General features: G+C 39.7%; 1 protein-coding gene across 2 annotated transcripts in view; it reads right to left on the bottom strand.

Annotated features, from left to right (window-relative positions):
* Positions 1-5,731: 5,731 nt before the first annotated feature.
* Positions 5,732-11,487, bottom strand: part of CAPN3 (calpain 3) — a 29,832-nt gene continuing 24,076 nt past the window's right edge. For both annotated transcript variants that reach the window (XM_075711818.1, XM_075711819.1), the window contains exons 18-24: positions 11,247-11,304; positions 10,578-10,642; positions 9,656-9,724; positions 9,003-9,081; positions 7,293-7,409; positions 6,893-6,951; positions 5,732-6,244 (exon numbers count right to left, since the gene is read on the bottom strand). In XM_075711818.1, coding sequence (XP_075567933.1) covers positions 6,218-6,244; positions 6,893-6,951; positions 7,293-7,409; positions 9,003-9,081; positions 9,656-9,724; positions 10,578-10,642; positions 11,247-11,304 — 474 coding nt within the window. In that variant the 3' untranslated portion in view covers positions 5,732-6,217. The remainder of the gene's footprint in view (positions 6,245-6,892; positions 6,952-7,292; positions 7,410-9,002; positions 9,082-9,655; positions 9,725-10,577; positions 10,643-11,246; positions 11,305-11,487) is intronic.

The following is an 11,487-nucleotide window of genomic DNA, read 5'->3' as shown; positions in this document are numbered from 1 at the left end:
ACCTGTTAAGTGTCTAAGATGTGTCTGGTTTTATGTTGTATCCAATTTTTTAGCTGATTTTAATAAAATTCTGCAAACCAGAATATCACAAATTCTGACAGTGTAGCCTGAATATCCAGTGTACATTTTGACTTTCTTCATAAAAGGAAAAGTATTTTATGGAGAACTGGAATAAATTAATTTTTTTAATGATAATTGTAACTTATTTTTTATTCCTTGTGTAAAAATTGCTATAACTGGCATAATATATACAGTGACAGACTGCCCTGAATACTGTACCTCCTGAGGTATTTTGTTTATTTGGAGGAAAGCAGTTATTTCTTGAGAGGTATGCCAGTAGCAGCAAAACAGCCAGAACAGTGGCTTCACTTATGTGCTTTGCAATCTTAGCCTTTTTAAATATAGGTCCTTACATACAAGAAAGAAATAAAGTGGTGTTAGCTTCTGTTTTAGTTAAATACCAGCATAACCACTGCTACCTTGATAGAACACCGTAGTTGGATTCCTGATTTTATTTGGAATCTTAGTGACTGAGCTTTGCAGTCCTGTATCTTCATGGCATAGCAAACTAAGAGAAATGCAAAGTCACTGCCTGTGTAAGTGCATCTACTTAGGTAGTATTTTGTTTCTGTTGCGAACTGGCTTAATTGGCTTGGGCTATATCAAGTTCACAAAAACTCGACTGGAAAGAATGGAGCAGGATTTTAAAACATTTTAAAGTCTGAAGTTCTCAAGCAGAAGCTGAGGATACAAAATGCATATCACATGTAAAAGTCTTGTTTCTGCTGATGCACAGAAGGTACTACAGAGAAGCCAGTGCAGAGGGGAAGACTCTTTCTACTTCTCAGGGTTCCTCTGCAGGTGTCCCTTGGGGTGAAAAACTTTACCCATTAAGTTCAGTGATATGTACTTCTTACATTTGCTATCCTCTCTCCCATAACAACACTAATTTAGCAAATAGTTCTCTTAAACAGTGAGACTAATCTAGCAAGGAGCTTTATGTTCACTTTTGCCTAACTTGCTGCTCAGGATAAAGAAAAGCAGAGGTTTCCTTAGACTGTAACAGAAGGTAAAGACAGCCCAGTATCAAAACTGAGCTCCTTATAAATTAATCCAGCGCTGTTCAAACAAACTGAATGTTCTGTTTTTACTGGGCATCTCTTTCACCACTACTTTGAGGCTTGGTATGCCAAGCATCGACCAAATAAGTTTTATAGCCTCATTCTTTGACTATAAAGAAGCTTTTTTAGGCCAAGTGATTGTGGGAGGCCCATGGATGTTCCACTCTGCCATCAAATCAAGGAACTTCAGGGACTTCTCTGAAGCACACTATTTTTGTATTGTCTTAGCAGACAAGCATAATTTCAATTGCTAGCCATTGATGATGTTTTGTGAGACGGGAGTAAAACAGGAATGAGATGCAGTAGCATCCTACTCCAAAGACATAGGAATCTCTGAGGTTCCAATGCTTTTGTGGTGATTTGTTTGGGTTTTTTTTATTAAGCTGTTTGTGGACAGGAAAAAAACCCAGTATGTGGCTCAGACCCCAGGCTGTTTAGAGGGTGTTTTTGTTTTGGTTTTTGGGGTGTGTGTTTGTGGTTTTGGGGTTTGGTGTTTTGGTGTTTTTTTTTTTTTCCCTTCCTTTCTGTGGTCTGTGGATGAAGCAATTTGAGAGACTCAAGTTCAGGGAAATCTCTGAGCAGTGTAAATGTGTTCTGATGCAGGCTGTATTGCTCTAGAGTCTCCAACAGTATTTGTTTTTTTCATGACCTAAAAGCAGAAGACTGCGTAATACTTAAACCATTTCCAAAATTATTGATGTTCAAGATTTTTCCTGGGTTTCTTTTGAACCACAATGAGGGAGCATGTAAAAGTGTGGCGTAAACAATGTGAACATCTCAAGCTGTCCTTCATGGACTGTGCTTGAAGTGAAGCTGTGGAGGTGTGTGTCCTGAGGACAAGCACGTGGAGTGATTGTAGCATTCTGAAAAACGGCATGTGAGAGTAGATTTTGTTACTTCTTCCTTGTGATTCTTCACATTCTTTCAGCTGCTTTCAGGAACGTGTAAAGATCTTTCTCACTAGGTGTTGCAACAAACACGGTTATTACACTTTATTTGCATTCCTGGTTGCTGTTGGGTTTATCTTTTCTAGTTGGTGGAAGCAGACTTCCTTTTTTTGTAGTCCATGACATTTCCTTATCTGTCTTTGAAAACAGTCCCCCTGAAAAGTCTGGACTTCTCAAATCCAGCTTTAGCTTTAGCAGTGGTGTCTTTTGCTACTTTGTAGCTTATTTCAGATAAGAATCTTAAAATGGATAAGAAGCAGGAAAATAACAGAGCTGCATGAGTGTTTATAAAATTTTGCTTCATAAATTAAAAACAGTTTTTCAAATTGCTCAGGGGTTCAGAGGAAAATGCTGTGCTGCTTTGTCCTGAGAATATCTTAAAAGGATTTGCCATGAAGTTGTGCAGCTGTGGAAATCCCCAGGATTCTGTACAGTTCTGTGGGGAGATTTCCTGTTTGTTTAGCTGGTATTCAGTGCAGCTTTTACTAATGGCCGTTCACTTCTTCCAGAGGCAGTTGCAGAAGAGAGGTGGTAAACTAATGTGTTGGCTTGGTAGCCATTAATGAGATCCTTTCCAGTCTCGCAACTTAGGGTTTGACTCCTGATACATCTCCAGTCGAAGAGTGTAATAACTTTGGGAAGGCGGACCATTTGTGAAATTTAACGGAGTAATATTTGCATGAAAATCGGTACTGCACATCTGAAGCCTGTTTCAGGACTATTTTTGTTTTCAGTTTGTTTTTTATGCAAGTAAAAGTTGTGGGTGGAAGAGTGAGTAGAGTGAGGGTTTATTTTGTGGTTAGCTGTGTTTATTTTATTAGGCAAATGTTAAATAATGAGCTCTGGACTTGCTGTATGGCTGACTAAATATGGCAGGCCCTTTGGGGGGCAAGCCACCATTTTCCTCTTGGCAGGACTGACATTGGGCTTATTAAGCTGTGAGACGCCTCAGTGGACAGAAAGTGCTCAGAGGTATTATGGACTTTTATAATATAAAGAATAGGCCAGGCACTACTGAAACCGCTTATGTCATTCTTTTCAAAAGCATGAGAACTTGTTGCGCCATAGGCATACCAAGCCCTGCCCAAGCTCCAAAAGGAGGGTGTGAGTAGCATAAAATGATCGCTTAAAGTTCACATGTGCTGCAGAGCTTAACCTTCCCCAACCCTGATAGCCTCACATGTATTGAATGATAAGGCAATCCTAGGGTTGGGCTATATTTGTTGCTCCTTTTTCCTTCAAATCACAGGGAAAAATAACTTAACTGACAGTGCAAAATACTTTATGGCCTAACACTGCTGCTTCTGTATGTGGAAGGGGCCAGAGGGAGAACTGCTGCATCCATTGGTACAAAGATGCATTAAATATCCCAGCTTCTGTTTGCCTTGTGTCACTTATGTGTGGATTGCAGACTTTAAACATATTATCAGTGCATGAGCCGACTTCTGCAAAATAGCAGGCGTTTGGCTGTGCAGTGTGTTTGAAGTAGTGCAGTTCTTAATGCACGCTTTCAAACTGTATAATGATGCCGCATCAAGGTAAACGATAACTGAAAACTTGTGATAACCTGTAGGTTCCCAGAAATAAAAATGTGGTGTTAAGAAAATATTTTTCCCTTCTTTTGAATTAAAACACAGGTACAGATGAATCTTGGTTTTCAGGCTTGTGTGGTACTATCACTCAACCAGTCTAAGTTGTCCAGAGTTGCAGAATATGTGAGGAAGGATAAGGTTTCAGCTACTGTTTGTAAAATATTTAATAGTGAAAGTAAAGAGCAAACTGTGTGGGTATATATTCTGTTATATGCACCTGCCAGCTTCTCAAATTTCATTTTGCTGTAAGTGTGGAACTGGAATTAAACAACATGACAGAATATTTAATAATTTAAGCTGTGTAGAACATGTGCACAGATTGACCTTGGTTTTCTTCTTTCACTTTGGTACAAAGCTGTGAGCATAATGATGAAACTTTACACAGCAAAAGAAGAAAAAAGAAGAAAAAAAAAAAGAAAAATAAAAGTTCTTTATATTGTTATGGTTTGTCAGTCTGATTCTTCTTTGTTTTGAATAGTATGAGTCTTTCACAGGACTTTTGGTAGAACTTGACTTTATTCTGGATTTTTTTCCTTTTTTAAGAGGGCTGGATAAAATCAGACAGACCACTTCGAAGCTCCAGCACTGGCAGGAATGTTGCAAGTTTTTGCTCCCAATGTGCAGGAATCTCAGACCTAGTTGTTCAGCAGGGAAAATGGACACTCTTCACCCAGATGGTGCCGCTGAGATGAGATGACATATTGACTCCCTGGCTTCGTGGCCTGTTGCAAAGGGAAGTTCTCTAGAACTGTTGGTAGTTCACTTAGCAGGACTTTAAATACGAGTTTTGAGTTGCCAATCAAAAATCCTGATTTTGATCCTCTGACTGATAGATTTTGGTTTTCTCTGAACACCCTCACCAAGAGCATCTCTGCCATATTTTTGTATGGAAAATAATAGCTTAGTGGAGAGAACACATGGCTGGAACCCAGGACTCCTACTGTTCCAGTCATCTTAAAACCTTGATTTGGGTTAAAACAACAGTTGAATTTAAAGGAAAATAACTCTTCTTTAGATAAACTGTAGGATTTTCTTACTCTTTCAGAGTAAGTTACAGCGCAGGACAACATTAAGAACTTTAGAGTCAAAAGGTTTTCTGTTTCTTAGTGACCTTTCAACTAAATGTGCTACTTACCAAAATAACTTTGAGTGGATGCTACAATTTGTTTTTACAGTTTTGCTATAGTGGATTGCTTTTCACCAGTAGAGAACTAAGTAGAAGGTTCTCCTGATGAAGTCTGGTCTCTTCACACCTCTTCTTGCACATCTTGTTGATCAGTATAAAAATGGAAGGAAAACCAATTCACCAGTTCTGAAAGCCTGTCATCCTTAAAGCTGGTAAGATGGAGCTCTCAAGCTCAAGTGCTTTTTTTTTATTTTTAATGCATTCAGGGAGCAAACTGGCAAGTGCTTGAGATATTAAAGTGATTTCACGCTTGCCATAAAACTCCAAAAGCTGCTGTGTATTCAGGAGAATGACGGAAGAGTGCTCAATGTTTCATCCTCCTTATGTTCTTTCAAAATAAAACCAAAAAACAACTCTAAAGATTAGGCCAAAATCTAGTTGATTTTATTTTTGGTTCAATTAAACTACTTGTACTTACACATCATAATAATCTTCCCAAAGTGGTCAAGCTAACATAGTGTCTGATTCTGCTACAAGTCACCTCTTACAACAAAGAAATACACAATGCTATCAGGAAATAGGATCTGGGACAGGGGGAAGTGTGTGTGTAGATATATATATTTGTATGTATAAGAGGTTTTCCGTCTCAAATGGCAAACAACTTTCTCAATGTTACACAGGATGCAGTTACAATAAAAAACATTTAAAATGTCCAATGTGTAATTAAGTTACCGTGGGGGTACTAAAAAAGAGCAGATTGCTCAGTTCTGATACTTTTGCTGAGGCACTAGACCAAGATGTAACCTAGGTATTGGAGTCTGTTGTGCCTTACTTCCATGTTTCTCACAGAGTGGAGAACCAACCTGCACAGCCACATCTATAACAATGCACAGCCACATCTATAACAATGCAAGTGATTGTAAGTGTTATTAATGCAATCTAGCACAATCTCATGTGAAATATTCACATTACGAAGAGGCTGAAGTGATAGTATCAAAAGCAGGACAAAGAGTTAATGACTACTTACAAGGTGGTAGTAAACACCTCTGACTTTCACAGTTCAAATAAAATCCCAGTTTTGCCTGACTTGAGGGAAGACTTTTCCAGTTGTCAGCATAAGCAGAGTAACAATACAGGCTCCATGTCTCTACCATGCAGAAAAAGCTTAATTCAGTCATCAGTAAATTAATCCTTGTTGCCCGAAGGAAAATGTCAGTAAGTTATAAAAGTAGTTACAGAATATGCACTCTGGTCAGCCTACTGGAGTATGGTTGTCTCTTTTTCCAAGGGATTCTTCCCATGCGCCGTTTATCTGGGCAAGTGAAGTGTGTAATTAGGAAATGCTCTTGTTTGCACTTGCGGATGAATGGAGCTAGTTACTCAAAATGGAAGTCTTGAGCGTTTTCTTGAAGGTGGGTGCCGGCTCTAGTGTTAGGCGTACATCGTGAGCTGCAGCCACTGAAAGAAGAGTTGGAATTAAAGGATGAAAGACTTGTTGGCATCCTCCAACAAACTGTATTGAGACAGCACTGTCTCTCTAGCTGGAAGGCAGCTGCTTGCTGATACTTAGTATGAAGCATACTGGCAGTGGGGAATTTTGTCTTAGGCTTCTTGCTCCTATTCCTCCTTCCCTTGCAAAAAGTGAAGGGGGTTTTTTGTGGTCTCCCTAGCAGAAGACATGCTTTTAAGTTGAAACTTTCTAAGTCGTCTTAATAAGATTTTAAAAAAAGGTAAAGAACTATGTTAAACCCCATTATCAGTTAATGCCTTTAAACTAAAGTATGTTTGATTTAAATTGCCTCATGAAAAAAAAAACTTCAAAGGTTTTTTGTAGTACTTTAAAGATGATATGAAGAGTCCGCAGCTGTGCCCTTGAACACCAACTGGAGTCTTACAGAGCAGCTGTTGCTGGCAGATCATAGATACAGGTGTTTTCTGTGTAAAGTAGGTAGCAAAATTTTTAGGAGGTTTTGTGGACTCTTACTACTTGGATGACAGTTTCAGACCAACTCTCATAGGCTCCCTTGAGAATGTGTGCCATGAATAATACAAATAAAATTTAATATTGTGACTTTGTGTTAGAAATACTGGCATAAACCAGTTTACCTCCAGGACATTGAGCTTAATGATGCCGTCTCCATCTTTATCAAAGGCATGGAATGCCCCTAAAGCAAGGAAACAAAAGTAGAGTAGATTAAATTACTGTGTGTGTAAAGATGATCCCAAATAGCAAACCAAATTGTGCTCCTGCTGTGTTGTGCAAACTTGTGCAGATATTTACTTACGTGGTTAGCAAGTATTTCTGCTATGTTTTTCCTTAGCTAATACAAAGAGAAACACAATGGCTTATTTTCTTTTGTGTTTGTATGGGACAGCTGTCATATTTTAGATTCCCTAAGCACATAAACTATTAAAACTATATATAGGTAGTAGTGCTTTGAGTACAGCAATGTGTTTTGGGGGTGAGGAGGGGAGGCAGCGCAGTAAAACTGGGGCAGCCACTCACTGAACATGGCATCCAGGCGCACGAAGCAGCAGATGAAGCTGTCAAAGTCAATGTTCATGTTCTTGTCAGCGTAGCGCATGGTGATGATGTCGTAGAGCTGGTTGTTCAGCCGAAACCCTGTAGAGGACCAGAAACAGGGCACAGCTGGGCTGTGGCCGGGGGGAGGTGCTGGTGCCGGAGAGGGGCTCCAGGAGAGGTTTGGCCATCAGCGCTTCCTGGGCACAGCCAAAGCTTAGGCTGGAGGCTACTGCTGCAGCCACTACTAAATAAAATGAAGTAAAGCTGTAAGGAGCTTCCCTCTGTCCAGCTGAAGTAGCATTTTGAAATTACAACTTGGGAGGGCCAGTAGCACATGAGTTACCTCATGCTGTAAATATGAAGAGGAGGGGTCCTCCACCAAAGAGTTTGCAGCCTAGCTGAGCCTGATAAGAGCAAAGCAACAAAAATGGCAACAGAAGCCAAGGAGGAAGTTGCTATGAAAACAGTTACATCATGGTCAGAAAAATAGATAAGGAGGTAACTCTTCGGCATGGCGTTACCAAACTCTGGCACTAGCTGCTGCAGCATGTGACCATGCATCGTAAAGGGTCTGTTGTGATTTGGGTACTGCTGGTTCTTGGCTAAGTGCAAGGTCATGCACAGCCTACGTGCTGTAAGACAGAAATTTTTATTGCAAAATGTATTCTTAGTTCTAAAGTCAGGGTAGGAGGTATTTAATTTTTTTTTTTTAATTACATTGACAACTTTCCTGGTGAGAATGGAAACCTGGAAAATAAAAATGACCCACATTTCTACTGCAGCAGGAGTCCGAATCCAGGTGTATTTTTGTCCTTAGCAAAGGATCAAATCACTGATGTTTTGTAAAGTACATGATAGCTATCTGTTTCTGTTCCTTGATGAACTGGTAACTGATGTGCCAAAATACTACTGAAGATAAAGTGTCACTGAAATCATCACATTTAGGTTTATAGTGATGCTACAGATTTTCTGATTAAAGAAGCCATCTTGCTCCCTTAGAGAAACAGCAGCTGGTAAAGATATTTGCTGGAGAAGGCCTGCTGTCCAGGGAAAGAAGCACACCAATGAGCTTGAGACAAGAAGCAAGAGTCAAAAAAAAAAAAAAAAAAGTCAAAAGCCTCTTTTTGCAAGATGAATTTCATTAGCTGCAATTTTTGGAAAAGACTTTCTTCTTACTGCACAGGTAGAAGAGGAGACTGAGCCCACAGTGGCTTAGTGCCACTAAGAAACATGAGTGGGACTCAGGAAATGTCCATCCAGTTGCCTCTGATGCAATCTTGGACATTGACTTCCTCTACCTCAATTTCTGTGCCTGTACACTTGGGTTGAAGGTTTTCCACTATTCTTTGATTGTTACTTACACAAACATAAAGAATCCACAGCTTAAATGAAATCGAATGTCTTCAGGGCTCACTGGTCACCCTGAACAGCAGGACCCCGAGTGGGAGATCCTAAGGCAGCACAGCATCATTCATTGGAAAGTTTAAAGAGCTGAAGAGATCTATTTGGTGGGCAAGACATACAGACTTGCTGTTTGGATATTTGAGAAGCTCTGCTGGGGAAAAAAAGATTTTTGAATTTCTGTAGGGTGTCTTTTTAAAAGGCTGCACTATGTTCCTGATTTCACCTTGTGATAGATCAACCAAAATAAGGTCTCTTTGGCTGTTGGGCACTGAATGCTAGGAGAATTACCTGCATCATTGACTGCATTGCGCATCTCGTAGCTGTTAATTGTTCCCGAATGATCTGTGTCATAACGCTTGAAAATTTTCTGGAAAAAGAAGAAAAGAAATACACAACAGAAATAAAAGCTTGTACTTTTGTTGAATGTACCCACTGAGTGGGTATAGGATGTGTGCCTCAGGCACTTGGAGGCTTTGCCATTTGCCTTATATTGCTGCTTCTGGATGCTCTGGGTTGTTAGCACAGACCTCCTCTTAGTCACAAAGTAAAATAATTCAGACCCATGCTGTGAGAAGCAAAAAGCTCTCACCTAGAGACTCTCTGTGTTTGACTTATGTGGTTATTACTCTCTCTTGACTGTCCTAATTAAGCTTTTCATGAGGCCTGATTCTAGTTCCCATTGCCCTCCTCCACCAATTTGTATGCCTCTGATATTCTCATGGGGGAGGTTCTTACATGAGTGCTGGAGCTTCAGAGATTCAGGCTATTTGCTTAGGCTGTGAGTAGGATGAGGGGAGACATTACTTTTCTTTTTAGAAGCTAATTTGCAATTTTTTTAGCTTTTCTTTTTGTTGTAGTATGTGTAGAGAGGTCTGGTTTTCCCACACAAGCTTTCACGCTGCAGAAGCTGTGAAGAACAGCACTGCGGATACCAGCAATACCTGCCAGCTTTTGATCTTGTCCCAGAGATGTCGAAACTCATCGAAGTTTATCTTCCCTGAGCCGTCTGTCTGTGATGCGAGCATTCAGGTAAAAAAACCACAATATTTTGAAGAGAAAATTAATTAAGTCTGCAGCTACTGGTGAAGGGATGAATTTGAAACCGAGTTCAGGATCTCCTCAGCATAAGAGCTGGCTGAGCCGCGCAGTAAAATATCCGCGAACATTTTGGCTATTGTGCATAGTATTTTGTTTCAGGAGTGTGAAGTACTATTTGTACCTTGTGTAGAAGCAAACGTGTGGTACAGGAGACAGGCTTGCTCCTGGAGCTATTACAAAGTATATGAGCAGGATGTTTTAGAAGGCTCTTTCCAAATACGTCCAAATGTGAAGCTTACCCAACATCTTTAAGACAACTGAGCTTCATTCTAGAGTGAAGCTCTTTCTGCCTTGCTTAAAATGAATTGAGAACTAAGCAAAATGTTGACTAAAGCCATATCCAGAAATGTGTTTGGGCTCAAACTATTGTGGCTCTGGGTTGTAGCTAGAATTTTTAAGAGAGAAATATAGTAAATTTGTTGGCAAGAACTGTAGTTATGTTGAGTTGGTTTAAAAAAATTTTTTTTAAGAATCATGCTTTAGTAATGAGCTGGCAAGTCACTGATATCCAAGAAAGGGTATCATACTAACTGACTTATACTGTAGTTTTCTATTTTGGGATATTTGCATCTGCCAACTATGCTAATGTTGAAATGACTGGAGTTAAGATGTGCCAAACCAGGAATGCTGTGTTACCTGACTACAGACTGTAACGTACTGTTCGGGTTTCCTGGCTTATGAAGTTGTGTGTGTGTAGTGGTGGGAAATACGGCCCAAGTGGACTAGTGTGGTATCAAGCACTCCTCTTTCACCAGAAAAGGATACATCCATTAAAGCAATCATGCTGCGGCAGGATTCCAGTTCAAATCCTTCTGACTTTAGGTCCTTATCTGAAATAAATGATCCCAGGTGAAAACAGATCATGCAAGTCAGCAAGTGCTTCTTCCTCTTAGGTGTAACTCTACTCAAAGTAGAAGCCAAACCTACTTCCTTCATCCAGTAAGAAATGAGTGGTAGAGCAATCTGAAAAGACTCCAGGTAATGTTATTGCACATGAACTAGAGATTACTTTTCTTGGTCTGTTGTATAGAATAAAAACTTTAGGAACTCTAAACTAACTTCCAGGTAACTAAGCAAGCCCAGGGTCTGTAGGCTAAAGTTTGCTAAACAGGGAGAAAGGTCTGCCTCTCCATTAGAATTTTTTTTTTTTAAAAGGGCATTTGCAGGCTGCTAGAAATGCTATAGTATTCTGTGTGGCGCTTCCAATGAACATTTGCTCATTTCTGCATTATCAGTACTTGATCACTCGTAGAGAGCATCTCTATGAAAACTTCAGCCCGCTAAAGTCTTGGATGCAAAGTCCATGGAAGTTTAACTAGGAAATTTGTGAGTTTGATACTGTAAATAATTTTTAGAGTGCAACTCAGGGTGGAGGGTTATGCTATACCACAGATTTCTTTGTCCAGAGTTACTGAAAAACATGCTCAAACTCACGTTTTTTTACGACATTATTGAGAACATTCCTGAGTTCTTCAGCATTGATCTCCATGTCCTGGTGGGAAACGTGGCAAGAATATCATTAATTACAACATTCCTTATTAAGCAGATCATTTTATGGATAGATATGCTAAAAGTATGAAGTCTTTAGCTACTTTTCAGTATGGCATATACATGTTTCAAACTAGAGAGCATTCTAGTTCATATAAACATTAGTCCAAATCTTTCTTGAGGCTGC

Source organism: Pelecanus crispus, chromosome 6 (genome assembly GCF_030463565.1).
Source record: "Pelecanus crispus isolate bPelCri1 chromosome 6, bPelCri1.pri, whole genome shotgun sequence".
NCBI lineage: Eukaryota > Metazoa > Chordata > Aves > Pelecaniformes > Pelecanidae > Pelecanus > Pelecanus crispus.
Note: the sequence above shows the minus strand (reverse complement) of the source record. Positions and strands in the feature narration are given on the sequence as shown.